The sequence below is a fragment of the Myxine glutinosa genome, chromosome 1 (genome assembly GCF_964187855.1).
Source record: "Myxine glutinosa chromosome 1, kmMyxGlut1.1, whole genome shotgun sequence".
NCBI lineage: Eukaryota > Metazoa > Chordata > Myxini > Myxiniformes > Myxinidae > Myxine > Myxine glutinosa.
The window spans coordinates 334137208-334160120 of record NC_136261.1 but is presented as its reverse complement, the minus strand read 5'-3'; the positions used below and the strand labels follow the sequence as shown (position 1 = coordinate 334160120).

Genomic DNA, 22913 nt, shown 5'->3' with positions numbered 1-22913 from the left:
GAACTCATCTAGGATTGTGCGCCCTAGCCAATGCAACTGACCCGGCAGCACTATGCACCTGACTAGGCAGCACTATGCACCTGACGGTGCGAGGATGACCATCCATCCATCCAACAATATGACACAATGTCAGGAAACAGAAATATCAGGTGAAATTAAAGGGGTTTGGAAGGTAAAGCAGGCAAAAAGATGGGGCTTTAAGGGTTTTAAACCACCCACAAAATTGACAATCATTTGAAGGGGTCTTCAAGGGTCTGTGTAAACCTTGTTATTACCTCCGCCACTGAAGGTGGACAGAGGTTATGTTTTCACCACTTTTTGTCTTTCTGACTGTTTTTTCTATGAGCAGGATATCTGAAAAAGTTGTGGACGCATTTGGCCGAAATTTGATGGGCAGTTTGGGTCTGTGACAAGGAAAAATTGGTTCAATTTTGGTGAAGATCCGCATCCGGATATGAGAAACAAAAATTCTTAAATGATTCTTCACCATTGAGAACTCGGGAAAAAACGATATATAGCACGATATCTCAAAAAGTTGTGGATGAGTTGGGTAGGTGACAAGAACAAGCCCATTACATTTTTTTGGATTCAGGTCCGAATCCAGATCCGGCCTATCAGTGGGATACAAAACGTAAACTGGTCAGCCTGGCGGGGGTATGCGCTCTACCGAGTGCCGTTCTAGTTGCACAGTATTTATTTTCTATACAGCACAGCACTTTGGTATGAACATTCTTGCACTAATCCACCAGCCTTTGTGGCACTTCCAGTACAGCAAGCACACAACAACAACAACAACAACAGGCATTTTAAGGCCATTTTCCCTGCTAGAGCAAGCATAACCAGCCTTGGAAAAAGGCCAGCATGGGACCGCAATAGTTTTCCATCGCACTCAAGAGTACATTTTCATTAGGATTTTACCGAGTACAATGTACATGACCAGTAATTGCATTTAATGATTCATGTGATTAATTGTTTTACTTTTATAAAACATCTAAACTATCACATTTGTTCTTTCTGATTAATAATAACAACAGACAGGGCAGCAGTTTTAACCAATTATATTCATAGAAACATCACTAAAAGCAAAAAAAAAAAAAAATACTTTTAGGAGAGAAGAGGCCTGCGTATTGGAGAAAACATGTTGAAGGAATAGAAGTTTATAGGATAGAGAAACTGCCCATAGATAGGCACTTCAGCTAGTACAGTACTGTATATACAATTTGAATTAAAATATTCATATTTGTTGAATGGAAATCTGCGACTGCAAAAAAATAATTTATATTAAAAAATGGGCAAGGGGGACAGGAAATAAAACTTCTTTCTGTCAGTGATACTGACTTCTATAACAAAGTCAGGAAAATAAAAAGTGAAAAATAAAAATAAAACACAACAGTGTCACCACATACCTTGTCATACTTATTGATAATGGCAGTACGAACATGCCGCTGCTCCTCGTTATCACCAACACCTGTGATTAACAGTACCAGTCAAGGTGGGTACATTCGGTGTTGGCAATGATTGAGAATAAGAAGAGAAAATAGCGAAGGGATGGAAGAAAAGAAGGAAATATCAAAAGATCAGATCAGGAGTGAGGGGGGAGGGGAAAGGGAGGACAAAAATGGAAGATTAGTCAAAGTCTGAGATTGGTATTTTTCGGGAAAACATTGAAGGGTGAAGACACAAACTGCTTTCTAAAGGGTACACGGTAAGTGCAATATTTTCAGTTTGGCGTTATTCAGAGGAAATCCAAGAATTCTGTCAAATCTGCACCCGCTCGTGGATGTTCCATACCCCTTGATATATTTTGGCAGAGAAGCCAGGAATAAGACGTACTAAAGAAGGAGAGATTTGGTTGGGAGTAAGCAGGTAATATGTGAATGGCAGTCGAGAAAGTTATTGCCCCAAGTCGGTAATGAATTGGGTAGAATATTGGTAATTAGGGCTGCTGTAGTATGTGAAGACTACACAGGGTTGCTTTAATAAGATGGCAACAACAACCACCATGACAACTGTGGCCTGTGGTCCTGTTAAGCTGAGTTTAGACACTATTCTCATAACAGATAAACTGGGTTCCATGAGATTCACAATATTTTCTCCAAATTTTTTTTTTTTTTTTTACAGGATCTAAGGCTCATACTGTAGCTGCAATTTCAGTTGTTTCTCTGAAATATTAAAGTTGTATAGTTGGAGGATTGTATCCTACTTGATAAAAGCTAGAGTTTAAAGAGTATCTTGCACCAATTAATTAATTATTGTGGGCAAATAAATAATCAATTTATTTGTTAAACAATTTTCACTACGCCAGTCATTTTTTCTCGAGAATTTTTGACACTGTCTAGAACCCTACCTTGCTCTCCAAATGTTCTGCCTACCACATACAAGGACTCATCTTCTCATGGCTTACTGACTTCCTCCACTCTTGTAGTAATCACATGACTCTCAACGGAATCCGCTAATCCTCCTTTCCCTGTAGAGGCTGGAGTGCTCCAAGGCAGTGACTATAGGGCCCAGTGCAGTCCTGTTGGTCATCTTCATCATTGAGCTTTCCGCCTCTCTGGAAAATCCTCGTCATCTCTTTGCGGATGACTCTACCATCTGCCATAGCATCCCTCATCCCTCAAATGGGCAGGCAGCAGCCTCTTCCCTACCTGCAGACCTTGATCGAGGAGGAGCTGGTCCAACACTCGGAATACATTTTTCAACACCGAAATTTCTCACACTCTCACCATCTTTAGTTGTAAATCTACCACAATCTTTCTACCTTTAAAATGTATATCTAGTTATGCAAGATAACCTTGAAAGATTATGGCAAATGTCCCCCTACAGGCATAGATAAGTTGTAAAGTTGTGTTCAACAGTCCGATTGAGTTACCAATGGACAACTGAGATTAGGGATCCACCATTCAGAGAGGTTCTGGTTTGAGAGGATCAAAAGCTCAACTAAGAACACCAGCCAGATGAGGATCCAGGTGGTCATTAAACCAATCAGTTATGAAGTCAATTAGCCAATTTCAATGTACCTGTACCTGGAATTGCCTGGAGAAATTTAAATGAAATATGCACAGTATTTAAATATTTCCTGCATGGCAATCACAAAACATATTACTCGTTCACTCCTGGGAAACCCCAGGCAGTGTATAAGAACATACTCACTCAAGGCCTGAACACGGAGGTGTTATAATAAACCTGTGTAAATCAATCTTTTTAATAACAGGCGCACGTGTAAATACTATGATAATTCGTGTTGTGTTGTTGACAACAAATCATGATTACATCAACATATGAATGAATGAATGAATGATCGTTTTAAGGCCATTTTCCCTGCTAGAGCGGGGGTTAGCCTTGCGGGCCCCATGACAATCATGGTTCCCATTTGAGGCAATGTTTTTATGGCCGGATGCCCTTCCTGACGCCAACCGTTAGTCGCCTCTTACGATGCGCAGGGATACGGTGTACCTATTCTAAACCGGGGTACACACCGGGAAATTACATCAACATATGATCTTCACAATACATATTACTCGATCGCTCCCGGGGAAAAAGTCTATGCAGTGTATAAGCACAAGACCCGATCGAGGCCTGAAGGTGAATTATCTGATTTTATCTGGGGGTCAATTTTTATCAAAACATAGCCCAACACCTTCGTCTAGATGAAAGTGGAGGCCATGCAAAGTTTGGTTGCACTGGTTCCTTCAGGGTCCGAATGTATAAACGAACAAACAAACACAAACAAACAATTTTCTTTCTTCTTTATATGACACACACCTTATATGAAACAAACTTTCTTCTTTATATATTGATTGGGTGCAGATGCAAATGTACCATGAGGGTATGTGGTTGTTTGGATTTTTGAATATTTCGAAGTGTTGTGTCAAAGTGTAGTACAAGCAGAAGGAATTGTTTAGCTCTCCATCATTTTCTTTGCTTTTCTCTAATCCTACCCCAATCTTTCGATCTCTTTACTTACCAATACCTTTTCTGTTACCGCTACATGAAAATTCATGTTTTCCTTTTCAACCTCTGCTATCAGCCTACAAGCCCCATTCATATTTAACCTCCCATCTTTCAGGCCAAAAACTCTACTGTTCTCTTGAATATATCTCATGCATCAATAAATCAAAAACCTTTCTTCCCACATCTCTATCCCAACCAAAGATGGATATATATCACCCCACTCGCATGGCCTGAATCAAATCCAATTTTTGGCAAAATTGCAGAAATCATGATACTGTGGCGGACACGAAAGCTCACTGGCGCGAGGGCATCATTCCGCGCACCAAGTGGGCGGCGGCCACGCCCGAGGGGTAGGCGTGGCCGCGGGATATACACCGGGCGCGCAGCCCGGAATGCCCCAGTGTTACAGTGGAGCCCTTGAATAAATACTCTTACAACTTACCGCGTTGTCCGCTTCCTCCTTGCTTACAAGCAGCACGCGTAACACCGCGCTTCATTGGTGACCTCGACGTGATCCACCCACCGCCGGTGGCTCGGCCCCCGCGTCGGGGCCGCCCCCCGGTGGGCGGACCCCCAGCACCGCCCGGCCCCACCGGCATGCTGCCCCCCGAGCCTGCACCCATCCCGGGTGCAACCGGAGGCATCCCAGCTGGCATCCCTGCACCCCGTACGCCGCCAGTCGCCAGAGGGCGCTTCGGCCGGGTCATCCGTTTGCCCCGCAAACTGGCCCTCCAGGTGCGCGGGAATTCTGGGGGGGCGCGTGTGGCGGACACGAAAGCTCACTGGCGTGAGGGCATCATTCCGCGCACCAAGTGGGCGGCGGCCACGCCCGAGGGGTAGGTGTGGCCGCGGGATATACACCGGGCGCGCAGCCCGGAACGCTCCAGTGTTACAGTGGAGCCCTTGAATAAAGACTCTTACAACTTACCACGTTGTCCGCTTCCTCCTTGCTTACAAGCAGCGCGCGTAACACCGCGCTTCATTGGTGACCTCAACGTGATCCACCCACCGCCGGTGGCTCGGCCCCCACGTCGGGGCCGCCCCCCGGCGGGCGGACCCCCAGCACCGCCCGGCCCCACCGGCACGCTGCCCCCCGAGCCTGCACCCATCCCGGGTGCAACCGGAGGCATCCCAGCTGGCATCCCTGCACCCCGGACGCCGCCAGTCGCCAGAGGGCGTTTCGGCCGGGTCATCCGTTTGCCCCGCAAACTGGCCCTCCAGGTGCGCGGGAATTCTGGGGGGGCGCGTGTGGCGGACACGAAAGCTCACTGGCGTGAGGGCATCATTCCGCGCACCAAGTGGGCGGCGGCCACGCCCGAGGGGTAGGTGTGGCCGCGGGATATACACCGGGCGCGCAGCCCGGAACGCTCCAGTGTTACAGTGGAGCCCTTGAATAAAGACTCTTACAACTTACCGCGTTGTCCGCTTCCTCCTTGCTTACAAGCAGCGCGCGTAACACCGCGCTTCAATACTGTAATCTTTAGTCCTAATTAGGATTAGTCTTTTAAAACATTTATTGACTTTAGTACATATAATATCATCCCTATTAACTTTAAACCTTCTCTCAATCACCTCTCAAAACACTACTTCGATCTCATTTGTTCAGCATGGATAATTACCAATTTCTCCTCACCATTCTCCTAGCCCCTCCACTCCTCTGGCTGTATTTAAAATCACTGTCCCTTCCAAACAAAACATCACTCTATGGAAAGCGCTACATGAGCACAATGGATAGTTTCACACCCTCCACCTTCCCTCTCTCAATGAAATTTTTTTTTTGATGCCATGGACGAGGCTTTTCTCTCTGCTCTGAATTGGTCACCTCTCAACCTCCTGACTGTAACTTCCCACAAGCGACTCGTATGCTGCAGCAATTCAACGAGGCCCTTCCTTTAACCCACCTTCATCTTTATCCTTCACCTGAGTAGGTTCTTCTCCCCAAATCTGGTACTGCTCTTCACCCTTGTCTTGGCACTGGTCACCATTCTCATTCTGACCTTTACCCAGGTGGGCATGAAAGCCTACAGAATATTGTTTCTCACAGTCTGAGAGTCCTTTAGGTGCTTTTTTTTTGCAAATTCCAAGCAGGCTTTCATGTGTCTTTCACTGTGGAGAGGCTTCCGTCTGGCCACTCTGCCATAAAGCACAGATCGGTGGAGTGTTGCAGTAATGGTTGTCCTTCTGGAAGTTTCTCCCATCTGCACACACGATCTTTTTTTCTTTTTTTTTTTTTCTTTTTTTTTTGTATACAACATCGAGGCTCGTGAAAGAGCGAACATTAATCACACAGAAAGACAAACCGACACATAAAACATATAACATCGGGAGCGGTAGACAAGATGGGGAGAGAGGGGGAAGGACACAAACACAACATTTGAGAGCAGGGACCGAGAGACATGGAGACATCGAGAGATCTGAGAGAGGGCGAGGGCTTTGGGGGGGGGGCATGGGAAGGGGGCGGTGGGAGAGGTATAAAACATATGCACACTGCCAGGACTTCCAGGAAAGAAGTTGGAATTTCAAACAAGGTGGATCTGGGGTGAATTAGCGGGGGTAGAAAAGATCAAGGTTTTGGATGGGGGAAGATAAGAGATGGTGGTGAACAGCTGTTTTAAAGACCTGGAGGGAGGAGTGGGATTGAAGGGAGTGAGGGAGTTTGTTCCAGAGGCGGGAGAAAAGAGGAATGAAAGAGTGAAGGTGAGCAGAGAGCCGAGATTTCGGCAGTTTAACCATCAGAGGGTTGCTGGCAGATCTTGTGCGACCTGTAGGAATATTTGGGGGACAGCGCACAGAGAGAGCTGGGGGTGCAAGGCCGGAGAGGAGTCGGTAGAAGACAGAAAGACCACCTACCTGCCTGCGGTGAGTGAGTGAAAGGCCCTCAGAGATAGCTTCATCGCGGGAGATTCCAATAATTCTGAAAGCTTTGGTTTCAACAGCGTGAAGCCGAGCTAGGTGTGAGGCAGGAGCACCGGCCCATAGGGGAGAACAGTATTCCATTGAGCTGCGGATGAAAGCCTTGTATGTGGTGAGGAGCTCAGGTGTGCCGAGGAAGGACTTCGCACGACGGAGGATGCCCAGTCGGCGACTGGCTTTGGAGGCCAGCTTGGAAATGTGGTTTTCCCAAGAAAGATCATGGCAGATAGTGAGACCCAAAATCTTGAGCGACAGAACTTCTTGGAGAGGATTGTTGAGAAAGTAGATGGGAGGGTTGTCCAGTCGATCTTTTCGGAGAGACATAGTAAGAGTGTGAGATTTGTCAGGATTGAAAGACATGTTCCACTTGTTTGACCAGTCTGTGATTTTGTCCAGGTCTTCAGAGAGTGAGGAGGCAGCAGACTGCCGATCTGAGGGAAGAGGAATGGAGCGGCAGAGAGTGGAGTCATCAGCAAAGAGATAGAGAGGATTTTCGAGAGAGTCAGAGAGATCATTGATGAAGACCAGAAAAAGCACTGGGCCCAGAACACTGCCTTGGGGAACTCCAGCCTGAACAGGAGAGGAGATGAGAGAAACCCATTCAGGGCCACACGTTGACGACGACTAGAGAGGAAGTCCGCCAGCCATGCGTGGAGATTTCCATGGATACCAAAGGAGGAGAGTTTGGTGAGCAGAGCGGGGTGCCAGACCGTGTCGAAGGCACGTGATATGTCGAGGGAGACAGCTCTAATTTCCTGTTTGGCATTGAGGACCTCCATCCATTGTTGAGACAGCAGAAGCAGCATGTCCAGAGTAGAGTGATCTGGTCTGAAACCAAATTGATGATCAGAGATCAAGCCATTGGAGAAGAGGAAAGATTTCATATCCGAAGCAATGATGGATTCCATGACTTTGCTGATAATTGGGAGAAGGCTGATTGGTCTGTAGTTGCTAGGATCTGTTTTTGCACCTTTTTTGTGCAAAGCGGTGATGTTGGCTGATTTCCAAGCAGATGGCAGTTGACCTTGAGCAAAAGAGAGGGTGAAGAGAACAGAGAGAGGGTGAGATTGAGCAGCAGAGCAGGATTTTAGGACCCGTGGGCTGATGCCGTCGGGTCCAGTTGCAGAATCAGAGTCGAGGGTTGACAGAAACTTTTCCACCTTGTCAGGAGGAAAGGACACTGAGTCCAGGAGCAGCAGGGTACGACTGGGTATGGTGGGTACAGAGAGGGATGGGTTTGGGACACAAGATTTAGAGGCAAACACAGAGTTGAGGCATTCAGCTTTTTCACGTGCGGAGTCAGCTGTGTAGCCGTTTGAGGTAAGGGAGGGGATGGAGGGGGAACAAACACCAGAAACGGATTTGACCAGACGCCACCAGGATTTGGAAGAGGGAGACAGATAAGAGAACTCCCACTTCCCAGTTCTTTCCACCTCACCACATGCTTTAGCACTTGCCATCACCTTCGTCTTTCAGATATTCACCTTCAGACCTTTTGTCTCCATACATTCCTTCCACTTGTTCATCTTTTCCTTCAGTCCATCCATACTTTCTGCAATCAACACCAGATCATCTGCATACAACAGCTCCCACGGTAAACCCTCCCTTACGTTCTGAGCCAGCTCCTCCATCACAGCTACAAATAGTAGTGGACTTAGTACCGACCCCTGAAGCACTCCAACCTTGACCTCAAACACACCACTGTTCCCGTCCTTCGTCCTTACAGCTGTGCACACTCTTTTGTACATTGCCATCACTACTCTGATCAACCATTCCTCCACTCCTAACTTCCTAAATGCCCATGTCAATACTTTGCGTGGAACCCTATCGAATGCTTTCTCCAGATCAACAAACCCAAGAAACAATTTCTTCCTCTTCTTCATGTACTTCTCCTGCAACTGCCTCACAATAAAGAGCACGTCTGTCGTTTCTCTTCCTGGCATAAATCCAAACTTCATTTCGTCAATCTTCACCTTCTTCCTTATCCTCCTCTCCAACACCCTTTCCAATACCTTCATTCCGTGCTCCAATAACTTTATCGCTCAGTACGAGCCACACTCCAGAGGGTCACCTTTCCCCTTGTATAGAGGGACGAGGGTACTCAGTTCCCAATCCAATGGAATGCGACCTTCTTTCACCACCAGATTACAGATCTCTGTCATTCTCTTCACACCCCAACTTCCTGCTGCCTTCAACATATCTACCACAACTCCCGTCGGCCCTCCCGCTTTTCTACTCTTCATTGCTTTTATCGCTTCCTCAACTTCCTTCTCAGTTATCTTCTCTGCCGGTCCTAAAACTGGGTTACTCTCTATGTTGCCATCCCCATTCGTTCTCTGTATTCAACAGCATTTCCATATATCTCTTCCATCTTCCTTTAATTCCATCTGGGTCCACAACGATTTGTCCCACTTCATCCTTCAAGCAACTCACCCCCATCACATCACACCTCTCTTTCGCTATCTGCTTTGCAATCCTGAATACCGCTCTCTGACCCTCTTCCGAATCCAAGCGTTCTCCAAACATTTTCCTCCATGCCTCCTGCGCCTTTGCTACCTCTTTCTTTGCAGCCTTCTTGGCTGCCTTATAACTTTCATTCTCTGCTTTTTCTGCTCCCGTACCCTTCGCCTCCTGCCACTCCTTGAACTTCTTCCTCTTCTCGTCAATCCTCTTTCCAATTTCATCATCCCACCACCATGTTTCCGAGTGCCTCGGTGGTCCTTTTGTCCATCCACATACCTCACCAACGGCTCCCAACAGACTATCTTTCATTGACATCCAACCACTTTCAAGCTCAACCACATCTTCGTTCAATATTCTTTCCATTTCCTAATGATGGAGCTCAATGTGCTCTTGAGAACTCCCAACACTCTAGAAATCGTTTTGTACCCTTCCCCAAATATATGCCTCCTCAAAATTCTATCTCGGAGTTCTATGGACAGTTCATTGGATTTAATGGTAGAGTTTCTGTTCTGACATGAACTGTCAACTGTGGGACCTTATATAGAAAGGTGTGTTTCTTTATAAATCATGTCCAATCAATTGAAATCGTCATAGGTGGACTCCAATAAAGTTGTAGGGACATCTTAAGGATGTTCAAAGGAAATTGGATGCAACTGAGCTCAATTTGGAGTGTCATAGCAAAGGGGTTTAATACTTATTGACATCACATTCCAGCTTTTCATTTTTAATTATTTTGTAAAACTTTCTAAAGAAAAAAGTTCCACTTTGACATTATGGAGTATTATGTGTATATCAGTGACAAAAAAATCTCAATGTAGTCAATTTTTAATTCAGGCTGTAATACAACAAAATGTGAAAAAGTCAAGGGGTGTGAATATTTTCTGAAGGCAATGTAACATACAAGAAGAAGTGAGGAAAACAAAAAGAACAAAAGAAGACTGGAGTTACATTAAATTTAAAAAGTCGATCCTGAAAGAGCTCTAGTGGTCATTACAAGAGACTTAGATAGAGTGGCCTTTAAAAAAACAAAAGATAAAAATGCCAGCCCTCTAGACAGGCAAATGCTCAATCACTTGAATGGCCATGAAATGTAGATCAAAAACAAGGACCTACTTCTTCGGTGTGGTACAATCAGCTGTGATATTACAAACACAACTATCTCCTGCAGGTAAGTAATCAGGTAGAGAGACATCATATTTGTGTACTACAGATAGCTCAATGCTTGTCTAAAATTTACAATTCAAAAAGATGGACAATGCGCAATTTTGAAAATGAATGAATGAATGATCGTTTTAAGGCCATTTTTCCCCGCTAGAGCGGGGGTTAGCCTTGCGGGCCCCATGGCAATCATGGTTCCCTGTTTGAGGCAATGTTTTTATGGTCGGATGCCCTTCCTGACGCCAACCCTTCGTCGCCTCTTTCGATGTGCAGGGATACGGTATACCTATTCTAAGCTGGGGTACACACCGGGATCATTCATCCCAGCAAGCTGGTACTCAATTTGCCGACCTCAGAAGGATGACAGGCTGAGTCAACCCCCCTGGTGTTAATTTAGCAATCGACCAGGATTCAGAACCCAGGATCCTAGGATCCCAAGCCAGCACACGAACCGCTAAGCCAACACCAGGGTTTTGAAAGAAAGAGCAAATAAAATACCACATGTATTTATGCAAAACTGAACATTCACTCACCCATTGCCTTTCAATTTTTTGGAATCCTCATGACCCTGAACAGTCGACTTGGCTCTCAAACCAGCTGAAGTATCAGTTTAAAATCAGTAGGAACAAAAGTTTTTCTGGAACCAGCTAGGAATGACAAGGCAGAGAAAGGAGGACAATTATCTCTTACAAAACAATACCACAAACCACAACTCAAATGGCAGTGTGCATGCATAATGGGGTCTGGAAGGCATTACAAACAAGACCGATAGTCTAAAAACGGCGTAGCCGGGCTCGTTTGATACTTTAGTTGAAGAGGAAAATATGACCTGGGTGAGAATACCAGTTAGCAAATTAATAATGGAAGTATTAAAAAAATTTGATGTCAGGCATGGACAGCCGGTTCGTGAATAACTTGGGTAAATCAAAAAAACAGTGAATGGCAAACGATGAACCAATAAATTCCACACTCCTGTGCCACCTTCAGTCGAACGACAGACATTGACACGTTCTCTATATTTTCATTCCAAAGGGCATCATTCATCATTCCAATCACAAATTAGCACTAGATGACTAGAGTATTAATATCAAAATTAATGTTAAATCACGATTGTATTGAGATATTATCAAACCAGCGAACCGTCATCATCTGTTCACTTCCAGATTCGGGAGCAATATCCGTGTCGATCACGTCTCAAAATCATAATTGTATTGAGAAATTTCTGAAACCTCATACCTACCTTATGACACCCGCTGGGATCCCAAAACGTTCCACAGAAGGTTATTACGGTATGTTTCGTTTTCGTAAAATATGCAACTGTAATGGTTATTAAACGTGCCCCCCTGTCATGTGACCATATCCTTAGGTCTGATTGGTGTACGTTTGTGGGGACATACGGACAGACAAACGCTGTTCTGGACAGCATTGCTCTACGGGCTACACCGTAATAATATTTGTCTGTTTGTAATCCAAGGACTTCATCAGTTAGTTTGAGCAATTTAGCGGGGCGGATATGTGACCGAGGTGTGCACTTCTGGAAAGAAGCATGAAAATTTGCACATGGAGGTTTTTGAGTATGCTGATTTCAAAAATTGCGGGAACCACGATGTCACTCCAACGTTTCCCGCCAAAAAAAAATCAAAATTCAAAATGGCCTCCACGAAACACATTTTTGCCCATAAATCAGCTATAAGTGCCCCGATTACCATGATCTTGGTGTCTATGCATATGCTTTTAGGTCAAGGAACTCGGTAGAACACTTGTGAAATATCATTGTGAAAACTTTAAAATAATGCTAATAACATTAATTTGTCACATCAATGTAAGTGCTCTGATTACAATTGATCATGGGATCTATACCTCTGCTTTTCAGGTCAAGCAATCCAATGGTGTGTCATACATTATGTTGAAACAGTAATTTATCTCTGTCAGTGTCTCATATTTTCAGATTTGCTTGCTTATTTATTCTCTGTTACACTGTCCTGAACAGAAGCACAACTGTGTACACTGGAGATTTGCTTTGACACACTTGCATCTTTTTGTACAAGACTTTTTGCAGACACATTTCAACAGTTCCTGACAAGCTTTGGCTGCCTCTGGAAGAGTGGTCCAGCATGGAGTCCATGGGGAATCATCTCTCACTCTCTCCCAACCCCATAAATCTGGCGATGGAACTTTGGGGTCTCCTATAAGTGACTGTCTCCAGCATTGGGGGGATTTTATTGCATTTCTCGACCTCAAGAACATAGGTATAGACACCAAGATCATGGTAATCGGGGAACTTAGAGCTGATTTATGGGCAAAAATGTGTTTTGTGGCGGCCATTTTGAATTTTGAATTTTTGGGCGGGAAACGTTGGAGTGACATCGTGGTTCCCGCAATTTTTGAAATCGGCATACTCAAAAAACCCCCATGTGCAAATTTTCATGCTTCTTTCCAGAAGTGCACACCTCAAGTAAAAAATGTCACATATCCGCCCCACTAATTGATAAAACATCAATACAAATCAAGGTGTAACCTTAACTATATCAACTCGCATAAATAGAGCTTATGTGTCTACAGCTATATCAGCAATATTGATTCGTCGATTGGTTTCAGCACTGACCAATTGGGTGTGCCTGTTTTTCCCTTCACTCGATGATTGGTTGTGACACTGACCAATTAGGTGTGACCATTTTTACAGCATGGTTATTTGTGTCTATTGTTATCGCATCTATTGGCGTCAGCAAAAACGGTCCATCGAGGTGGTCCGGCAAATCAAATTGGTGGGAATCAAATTCGATTTTTTTTTATTCCTGTTTACGGAAATCCATCTAGGTATCCGTGTTATTAAAGATTTATGTTGCATTCAATGTAATGGCACAAGACCAAAGCTACGGTTGAACGTGTCTCTTTCCTCTGTAAAAGGACTTCTACAGCAACCATCACTTTCAGAAGTGACAAAGATCTTGCAAGATGCTCCAGAAACAAGTAGCAACTTACTTGCTACTATCTCTTTAAAGGCCCCAATTATTCCCACCTTATTGTGGGGTCGATCACATAGTGTTTTTTGCCCAAGTATTTAACAAACTGGAAGGCTGCTGATGCTCAACTGAAGAAAAGAAAAAAAAAACACCTTTAGAGGCCATTTTTCCCCGTAAAGCGGGGGTTGGCCTTTTTTCGGGCACCGTGGTTGTTGTTGTTTTTTTGGTCCGCTTTTTGAAGCTCTTTTTGATGCTCAACTGAAAGTGACAGTTTGCCAGTATGTCAGAGATAACTCTCCGACTCTTTATGAAAGATAACTTAGATCTTTGTGTTTTATGTTGTCCAGGATAAATTAGTACAAATTCATAACGTTATGCATCATAAGTTTTTGGTGCCTACATTTTTGGTACCTCCGGTGTCGAGATGCCGGTAACTGTAACTTGTGATCTTATCATAGGTAACAAAAAACTCCTGTTTATGGTTTGTCCAATTATTTGAAGAAGACAAAAAACTCAGGAGGTCATTCAAGTGCAAGTAAAATAACATTCATGTCCTTTCCGAGGTGGGATGGAGGTGCGGACAGAAAAGTGAGTTATGGCTGCTCGGTACCGCTCAAAGGGATACTCGTCTAGGCTATGGAAAGGTTACAAGCATCGATACATTTTCAGAAGGATTAAAAACATGGGAGAAATACCAGCAAACAAGCGTTACGCCTAGGTGCCCCGTCGGTGAAGTGATGTGAGTTGACAAAGTGGAAGACGCAGAAAACATGGAAGAATGAATGAATGATCGTTTTAAGGCCATTCTCCCCGCTAGAGCGGGGGTTAGCCTTGGGGGCCAATGACAATCATGTTTCCCTGATTGAGGCAATGTTTGTTATGGCCGGATGCCCTTCTTGACGCCAACCCTTAGTCGCCTCTTACGATGCGCAGGGATTTGGTGTACCTATTCTAAACCGGGGTATACACCGGGATCATTCATCCCAGCAAGCTGGTACTCAATTTGCCGACCTCGGAAGGATGACAGGCTGAGTCAACCCCCCTGGCGTTTCAGCGATCGACCAGGATTCGAACCCAGGATCCTAGGATCCCAAGCCAGCACCCTAACCACTAAGCCAACACCAGGTAGAAAACATGGAAGAGTCGATAATATTTGCGGGTGGGTTGGAGACGCACCCACACACCAGATTAGAAGTTAGTACTTCATTTATTTTTCAAGATATTCCGCTCACAAGGTTCATACATATATGGTGGCGGCCATCTTGGATTTTGACGTGGCGACCCAATTTTCAATAGCGTTCTTCCTTATGCCTAGATACAGTCGCGCACCAGATTAGAAGTGAGTAGTTGGTTTATTTTTCAAGATATTCCGCTCACAAGGTTCAGATATATATGGTGGCGGCCATCTTGGATTTTGACGTGGCGACCCAATTTTCAATAGCGTTCTCCCTTATGCGTAGACACACCCACACACCAGATTAGAAGTTGGTACTTCGCTTATTTTTGAAGATATTCCGCTCACAAGGTTCAGACATACAGTACATGGCATCAGACATACATGGCGGCGGCCATCTTGGATTTTGACGTGGCGACGCAATTTTCAATAGGGTTCTTCCATATGCCGAGTTGCACCCACACACCAAATTAGAATTCGGTCCTTCGCTTACGCACACACGCACGTCCGCACGCACGCACGCACGCACGGACGGATGCACACACGGACGGAGGCGAAAACCATAGTCCCCCTTTCGCTCCGCGGTGCGACGGGGGACAATAACCTCATTTGACTTGCATAAAACTAGTTATTTGAAAGGGGATGACCCGATGACGTTTTGAAAAAAAAGAAAAAAAAAGGATACATTTTGGAAAAAAGCCAACTGCTGATAAATAAATACATATTATGAGTTTTGTACCATCAGTTCACCTACCACATTCATTAAAGATAACGCTCAAAATTCTCACGAGAATAAAAACAATAATAATAAATATTTTCTTTTTCTCCTTACACAAGCGTAGACTCATACAGGAGCGAAACAGAGGACAAACAGGTTTGCAGGTTGGCAGAGGGTAAAGGGGGAACTGTCAAACAAATACACGTGGACACATCTTGCACACAAAAGAATGTGTGTGGCAGGAATGGAAGAGGGGGAGGGAGGGTAGGAATTTAAAAGGAAACTAGAATGGCAGACAAAAAGCACTTGTCTACATTGGTTAACAAAAAATGCTTTGCATGGCAAAAAAAAAAACTTCTATTTTCCAGCCAATTTTAACTCTAATGCAAAAAAAATTCTTCACTTCCATAAAAGGCTATTTGAAACCGCCTTTGTGCCAATTATCATCTTTAATGACTTAAGTACAAGGCAATGGAAAAAAACAAAATACATTATTTTTTTGTTTCTCACCATTGCCTCCTTAACCTCCAAATGGGAGCAAAAATCAAAAAAAAAAGAAAATAAATAAACATAGGAACAACTAGAACGGCACTCAGTAGAGAGCAAACCCCTGCCAAGTTGGCCACATCCACTCAATGGTGAAGAATCACTCCGGATCTTCACCGAATCCGGATCTTCACCAAAATCTAATCATTTCGTCCTTGTCACTTCACCTTGCTGCATCTCTGCCAAATTTCGTCCGAATCCGTCCACAACGTTTTTGAGATTTTTTTTCGCAAACGGACAAACAGACAGACAGACAGGGGTCAAAACATAACCTCCATCTACCTTTGGTGGCGGAGGTAACAGCACTTCTCTCCCTACCTGAAGGGTTTACTTTGCCTGCCGTCTGCATACAGACATCTATGATCGAGAAACTACTTAATTAGCCCCCTTAATTAACCGTGTGTGTGTGTGTGTGTGTGTGTGTGTGTGTGTGTGTGTGTGTGTGTGTGTGTGTGTGTGTGTGTGTGTGTGTGTGTGTGTGTGCGTGCAAGTTGTTTTGGACTGCTTGGGTTTTGGACCCATTGCCCCAATTATCACTGGTACAATTTTGGCTCTCTTCAGCTTCCAGGATCTTTTCACTTCATTCTTGAGGTCTTGTTATTTGGTCATTTTCTTGATTTCTGCATTATTTTGGCCAAAATCGCAGAGTACTGATAACTCAATCAGCAGTAAGCACTATGTCCGGTTGCAATGCTTTGTTTTCTATGTTCATGCTGGATGGGATCATCAGGTCATACGTGCGCATTATGTCCTTGTTTTCAATGATGGCTTTTGGTTCATGTTTCCTTGAGTTTTGTGGAATTGGGATACTGAAATTTCTGCAGATGTGCCAGTAGATTACTCTACATACCTTGTTGTGCCATTGGGTGTACAGCTGCTCTGACATGACTTTTTAAAATCCCGATAGGAAGTGACTCGTGCTTTCTGTTTCTACCTTGCAGAACCTACACTTGTCTCATTGACTCAGTCCTGCCATATTTTTAAAGTCCTTCGTGTAGTGTCCTTGGTCTTGGGCATTAACAGCGATTTGTTCTCCGTCCCATTTGAGCTGACCTCTTCTTAGCCATTCCAGTGATCCATCTTTGTCTATCCCCAATCTGTCCAACTCTTTTTTTATATTTCCCTGCTCTTTTGTCTTTCTCCCAGTTGTCACTATATATCTGCTCGTATTTCATCTTGTATTTTTCTTTTGTGCAATTGTTGGGGCTGTATCCGTTGCTGTTTCTGTTTGGCGCATGACATCTTCCAAATTGCACCTGTTTTTGGAAGTGTTTTGCAAGGTATCTGCCATGATCTTTTCTGGGAAAACCACATTTCCAAGCTGGCCTCCAAAGCCAGTCGCCGACTGGGCATCCTCCGTCGTGTGAAGTCCTTCCTTGGCACACCTGAGATCCTCACCACATACAAGGCTTTCATCTGCAACTCAATGGAATACTGTTCTCCCCTCTGGGCTGGTGCTCCTGCCTCACACCTAGCTCGGCCTCACGCTGTTGAAACCAAAGCTTTCAGAATCATTGGAATCTCCCGCGATGAAGCTAACTCCAAGGGCCTTTCACTCACTCACCACAGGCAGGTTGGTGGTCTTTCTGTCTTCTACCGACTCCTCTCCGGCCTTGCCCCCCCCCCCCCCCCAGCTCTCTCTGGGCTCTGTCCCCCAAATATTCCTACAGGTCGCACAAGATCTGCCAGCAACCCTCTTATGGTTAAACTGCCAAAATCAAGACTCTCTGCTCACCTTCACTCTTTCATTCCTCTTTTCTCCCGCCTCTGGAACAAACTCGCTCACTCTCTTCAATCCCACTCCTCCCTCCAGGTCTTTAAAACAGCTGTTCGCCACCATCTCTTATCTTCCCAATTCGAAAACCTTGATCTTTTCTTCCTCCGTTAATTCACCCCAGATCCACTTTTTTGAAATACCGACTTCTTTCGTGGAAGTCCTAGCAGTGTCCATGTGTGTTTTACCTCTCCCACCCCCTCCCCCCCACCCTTCCCATGCCTCCTCCCCCAAGCCCTCTCCCTCCCACAGATCTCCTGATGTTCCTGCTCTCCATCTTGTCTCCCGCTCCCTTTATCATATGTCTTTGTGTCAGTTTGTCTTTTTGTGATCAATGTTAGCTCTTACACGAGCCTCGATCTTGTATACGAAAAAGAAAAGAAAAAAAGGTGAGTGGGAGATACCTTTTCTGGTTTGCTGTGTTCATACTTGTACACAAATTGCATTTAGTAGTCTGTTGAGTATTTCACATACTCTGCTAATCCTACAGTCATCACTCCGTGCACTTGATTGAGTACCATCAGGCTGCCACCTCCTTCTTTCCTCGGCAGGTACATTATTGGGATGCACTGATTTTTGTAGAACATTTTGTGGATAGTGAGGAGTTTCCTTTTTTTGAAATCAATTTTTTTGATATCCGCTTGCGGCCAGTTTACTATTCCGCAGCTGTACTGGAAAACTGGTACTGCTAGTTGGTTTATGGCTTTGATTTTTTTTTTCTTGGGGTGAGATATGTTTTCAGGATCAGCCTCATTCTATGCAGGTATTCGTTGGTAATTGTTTTGCGCATTTTTTAGGACAAATTTCGTGGTCCTCTTCAATTCCGAGGTATTTGTAAGATGCTTCGTTACCCAGCTCCTGCATTGTTGTATTTAGGTCGATTTTTATGTTGTCCATTTTTGTTGATCTACCTTGCACAAATGCACACTTGGCAGACTTATTTAGGCCAAATTCCATTTAGACGTCTTCTGAGAACCAGTACACTAAATTCAGTTGTTCTGCCAATTTTTCTCCTTTTGGTGCAGAGTTTTAAATCACCCATATGCAGTATATGTGTCATCCTTCCTGTTTCTTTGGGCGTTCTTTTATTGGATGTTGAGGTGTATCTGTGTCCTTGCTCATTAATGAGGTTACTTAGTGGATCCAGGGCCAGGCAAAACAGGAGAGGAGAAAGGCTGTCTCCTTGGAAGATCCCACGTCATATCTTTACTCTTGGTATTTCAATCTTTCCTTCTGAGTGCTGCAGGATTAGTGTGGTATTCCATAAATCCATAGCTTTCTCAATCAGCTTGATTATTTGGGGGTTGATCTTGTACAATTGCATGCATTGTATCATCCATGAATGTGGGGCACCATCAGGCCGCCACCAAAAGCTTTTTGTGGCCAAAAAGACATCCGGCCAAAAAGTTTTTTTTGTAGCCTATCCTGCTGTGGATAATTTTGTTCTTCTTGTATTGCAATTTTCAAGTATTAGTAGGAGGTGGTCTATCATTCCATAGCATCCAATTTTACATCCCTTCTGTTCTGCCTCTAGGCCTCCTTCTTGTGTTAGGTGATGGTATATCATTTCTGTGATCATTCCCGTCAAGAGTTTATACGTTGTTGGCAGACAAGGTTATCAAAGGGATGCGCAAAGCACCCCTCCCTTTATATAAACTATAAAGGATCGTTTCTCTGTGTGCAGCTTTTACATGGGGACTGAAAATGCGTTTCTCGGCTTCTACTGGATGAAATCGGCTGCAAATTTCAGAAGTAAATGCTTTGTACATTGAGGTAATATGTTCCAAATTTCAACAACGTCCGTTTATGCATTCTTGAGTTTTATTTAGAAACCCCTCAATCACGTTGGTGTCTGTCCATCCGTCCGCCCAAAATATGTTGGCGCTCATATCTCAAGGGCTATACATTGAAACTAGCTGACACTTGGAATATACATCGGACAATAGGTCTAGTTAATGGCTTTCAAAACAAATTCCACCTAAGTGCCATCGTTTTTGCTTTAAAATTAAATATGTATAAATATATATACATAAATAAATATATAAAAATATATATATATATATACACACTTTATAACTTCAAAATGTTATTACCCAAATCGAATGTGCTGGCCCAATGGTCTAATGGCTAAAGCATCAGACTCCCAAGCTGGGGATTGAATGAATGAATGAATGATCGTTTTAAGGCCATTTATCCCCACGAGAGCGGGGGTTAGCCTGGCGGGCCCCAGGACAATCATGGTCTCCCTTTTTGAGGCGATGTTTTTATGGCCGGATGCCCTTCCTGACGCCAATCCTCAGTTGCCTCTTACGATGCGCAGGGATACGGTGTATCTATTCTAAACCGGGGTATACACCTGGATCATTCATCCCAGCAAGCTGGTACTCAATTTGCCGACCTCGGAAGGATGACAGGCTGAGTCAGCCCCCCTGGCGTTAATTCAGCGATCGACTGGGATTCGAACTCAGGATCCTAGGATCCCAAGCTGGCACCCTAACCGCTAAGCCAACACCAGGATTGTGGGTTTGAATCCTGTCTGGGTTGAATATTTTTTTCCCCTTACTTTTTGAAGACTTTTATATCGTCTTGAATAAAGTCTTGTACGATGAACAAATGTGTTTAGTTCGTATTTAAAATGTATCTTGTGAAAAATGCCAGGGGCATAGAAAAGGCCCCTTTATATGTTATATGCCATGTGGCAAAGTATAGCAAAGAAGGGACATTCTTGGGTAAAATGCCAGGGGCATAGAAATGGCGCCTTTATATTAGGGTATGTGCCATGTGGCAAAGTATAGAAAAGAAGGGACATTTCATTCCATAGCTTATAGAAAATGCCAAACAATAGAAAATAAGGGACATTCAAAAAATCTCGTGTGCTGGCTGGACTACCCTTGTGTTCTTAGGAGGAACCAAGGAATGCTCTAGAAAAGTTTATAAAGAGGGGTGCCCTACATCTGGCAAATAAAATACATTTACTTCTTCATGCAGCTCTATGAATCAAATTGCGCAGCGGCATGGCTACGTACGTCTGTCACGTGCAGCAACGACCATGCACGATATATGGGCACCTTGTACAGCTTGGGTACTGCACGCTGGAGCAGCACACTGCATGGGGAGAGCATCGCACAAGCACTACGGTACATTGGATTATTGGAATCTCGCAGAGAATGGCCTTGGCACACAGCACAGCGCGGAAAGTACAGCCGGAGCACCTCACACGGCACGGTACGGCACGGTACGGCATGGTACAACACGGAACTGCACAGTACAGTACGGCACGGTACAGCACGGTACGGTACAGCACGGCATGGCACTGCACAGTACGGCACGGCACTGCACAGTACGGCACGGCACGGTACAGCACGGTACGGTACAGCACCGCACGGCACGGCACGCACCGCCTTCACTCCGCGTTAGCAACAAAGCTCCACTGCGACCTTGCTGTTTGGAACAGTGTGCCCCCATTGACCGAGTGGAACTGATGGCTTCCCTCGTCATCGTGTTTAGTTTGAAAGGCGGAACTATGATCGTCACGACCATATTATTATTAGGCACATCACCTAACAGCGTGAGTGCCGGAGCAGGCACTTCAATCTACAGTGGAAGAAGCTTGTTACCGGTACACAGTTTTTAACTACACCAGTGTGTCGGCCTGCTTTCCTACAGGTTACACTTTTCACCGAGATTACCTGCCGCACGCACGACCTACCTGTCTCCGCAGGGGAAGCCAGCCAGCGAACTTTGAGCCTCTGTTTCTGATTCACCCTCTTCTTCTTCCCGTGTTTCTTCACCCCTCTCCTCTCTCACCACCCTTTCCTTTCATCTCGACGAATCTAACCACTTCCGCAAACCTGGGCAATGATTTATCCCTGCGCCGTGAGTGTCAACCCTGACACCTCCCTCCAGCACTCACTTTTTTTTGTTTTCCTCACCCTCCCCTCCCCTCCCCTCCCAAACGTCTCTCCACATTGACAATCTCAACCCGATCTTCTCCTCCTCCATATTATTATTCTTCCTCCGATTACTCTTCGTATCCTTCCGTCCTCCACATCTTTCCCAAATCTGTAATCTGTTCCAGCGACACGCTCTTCTTCCTCTCTCGCTGTCAGCAGGCTCTACTCCTCCACCAAAACTCTTCTTCTTCTCTATAACGATTTGAATGGCGCCTTCAGATCCGCGAGACTATGGATGCCACGCCCCCAAAAGCATGCGTCACACCGAGTGACGTCAGGTCCCTCATACTTTATACGTTCCCTGCCTGTATATCCTTTTTCAAGAATTTTATTGTGGTTTTGCCGTCATGACTGTTTGTAATGCAGTCTGTCGGGTAGATCGTGCAATCATTCAAACCCAGTCCCGAAACTTGTCCTTGAGTGATGAAAGGCCAATGCCCTCGATGCCTCAATCACGGATTTGTGAGAAAGTTCAGCAAAATTTGTCCGTGTGCCAACTATTGGGTGTACCCCATAACAAGACGTTCCCTCCAAACAATTAACCGACTGAACTTGCCATTTTTCCTTGAGTTGTTCTTTAATGAATCAGTGGATCTCCGATGGACGTAGTCCGAGAGGAATTTCGATTTTTGCGGAATTTAGATCACTCGTTCGGCTCCCTGATCTCAAACCTCATTGCTCGCTAGTCCTACTAGGCCCTGGAGGTACAAGGTATGCATACTCGCTTCTATTACACCTGTCTAGCCTGGGTTCGAATCCCAACCCAGCTATAAACCGGTGTTTCACAGGCTGTGTGTATGTGCGCATGCGTGTGCCATCCATTGGATGTACTTTAGACTGGGTATCCCGTCTGCCAGCATCAGTGTCCTTCATGATCAGAGTGGGCAAGCTACCTCAACAAGTTCCAAACTCCTGCCCTAACCTACAGGTGACATTGTATCGCAGACTCATACTCAGCCAATGATGCTACCCCGCATCATCCCAAAGGAGCCTTAAGCCGAAAAAAGATGTGCCAGGACAAAGGTGACCATATCTGCTGAAAATTGAGGTGGAACTGGTTAGCCTGTTGGATTTGACAACCTTTTACATCTGGGATTAATATTGCTTCTGCTGTTCTCCTTTTTGTCAGATGTTTGGAGCCATCTGTATCAATATAAAGTTACAAGGATATACTCCAAACCATTTGGATGTATATTCCTGATTTTGAAATTCTTCATTCTGTGTCACCACAAAAATACCACTGTCAATTACTTTAACCAGGTCGAGCTGAATACAAGCACCAACTGAAGTCCAAATA

At 44.8% G+C, this 22913-nt stretch overlaps 1 protein-coding gene across 3 annotated transcripts in view; it reads right to left on the bottom strand.

The window, feature by feature from the left end:
• The window catches only part of LOC137412267 (USP6 N-terminal-like protein), a 1021586-nt gene extending 1000010 nt beyond the window's left edge, over nt 1-21576 (bottom strand). Inside the window, exons 1-3 of one of the 3 annotated variants that reach the window (XM_078769786.1) lie at nt 21373-21576; nt 11022-11135; nt 1407-1468 (exon numbers count right to left, since the gene is read on the bottom strand). In XM_078769786.1, coding sequence (XP_078625912.1) covers nt 1407-1468; nt 11022-11025 — 66 coding nt within the window. In that variant the 5' untranslated portion in view covers nt 11026-11135; nt 21373-21576. The remainder of the gene's footprint in view (nt 1-1406; nt 1469-11021; nt 11136-21372) is intronic. The other 2 variants (XM_078769787.1, XM_068097523.2) reach the window with 2 other exon arrangements.
• Between the last annotated feature and the right edge of the window lie 1337 nt (nt 21577-22913).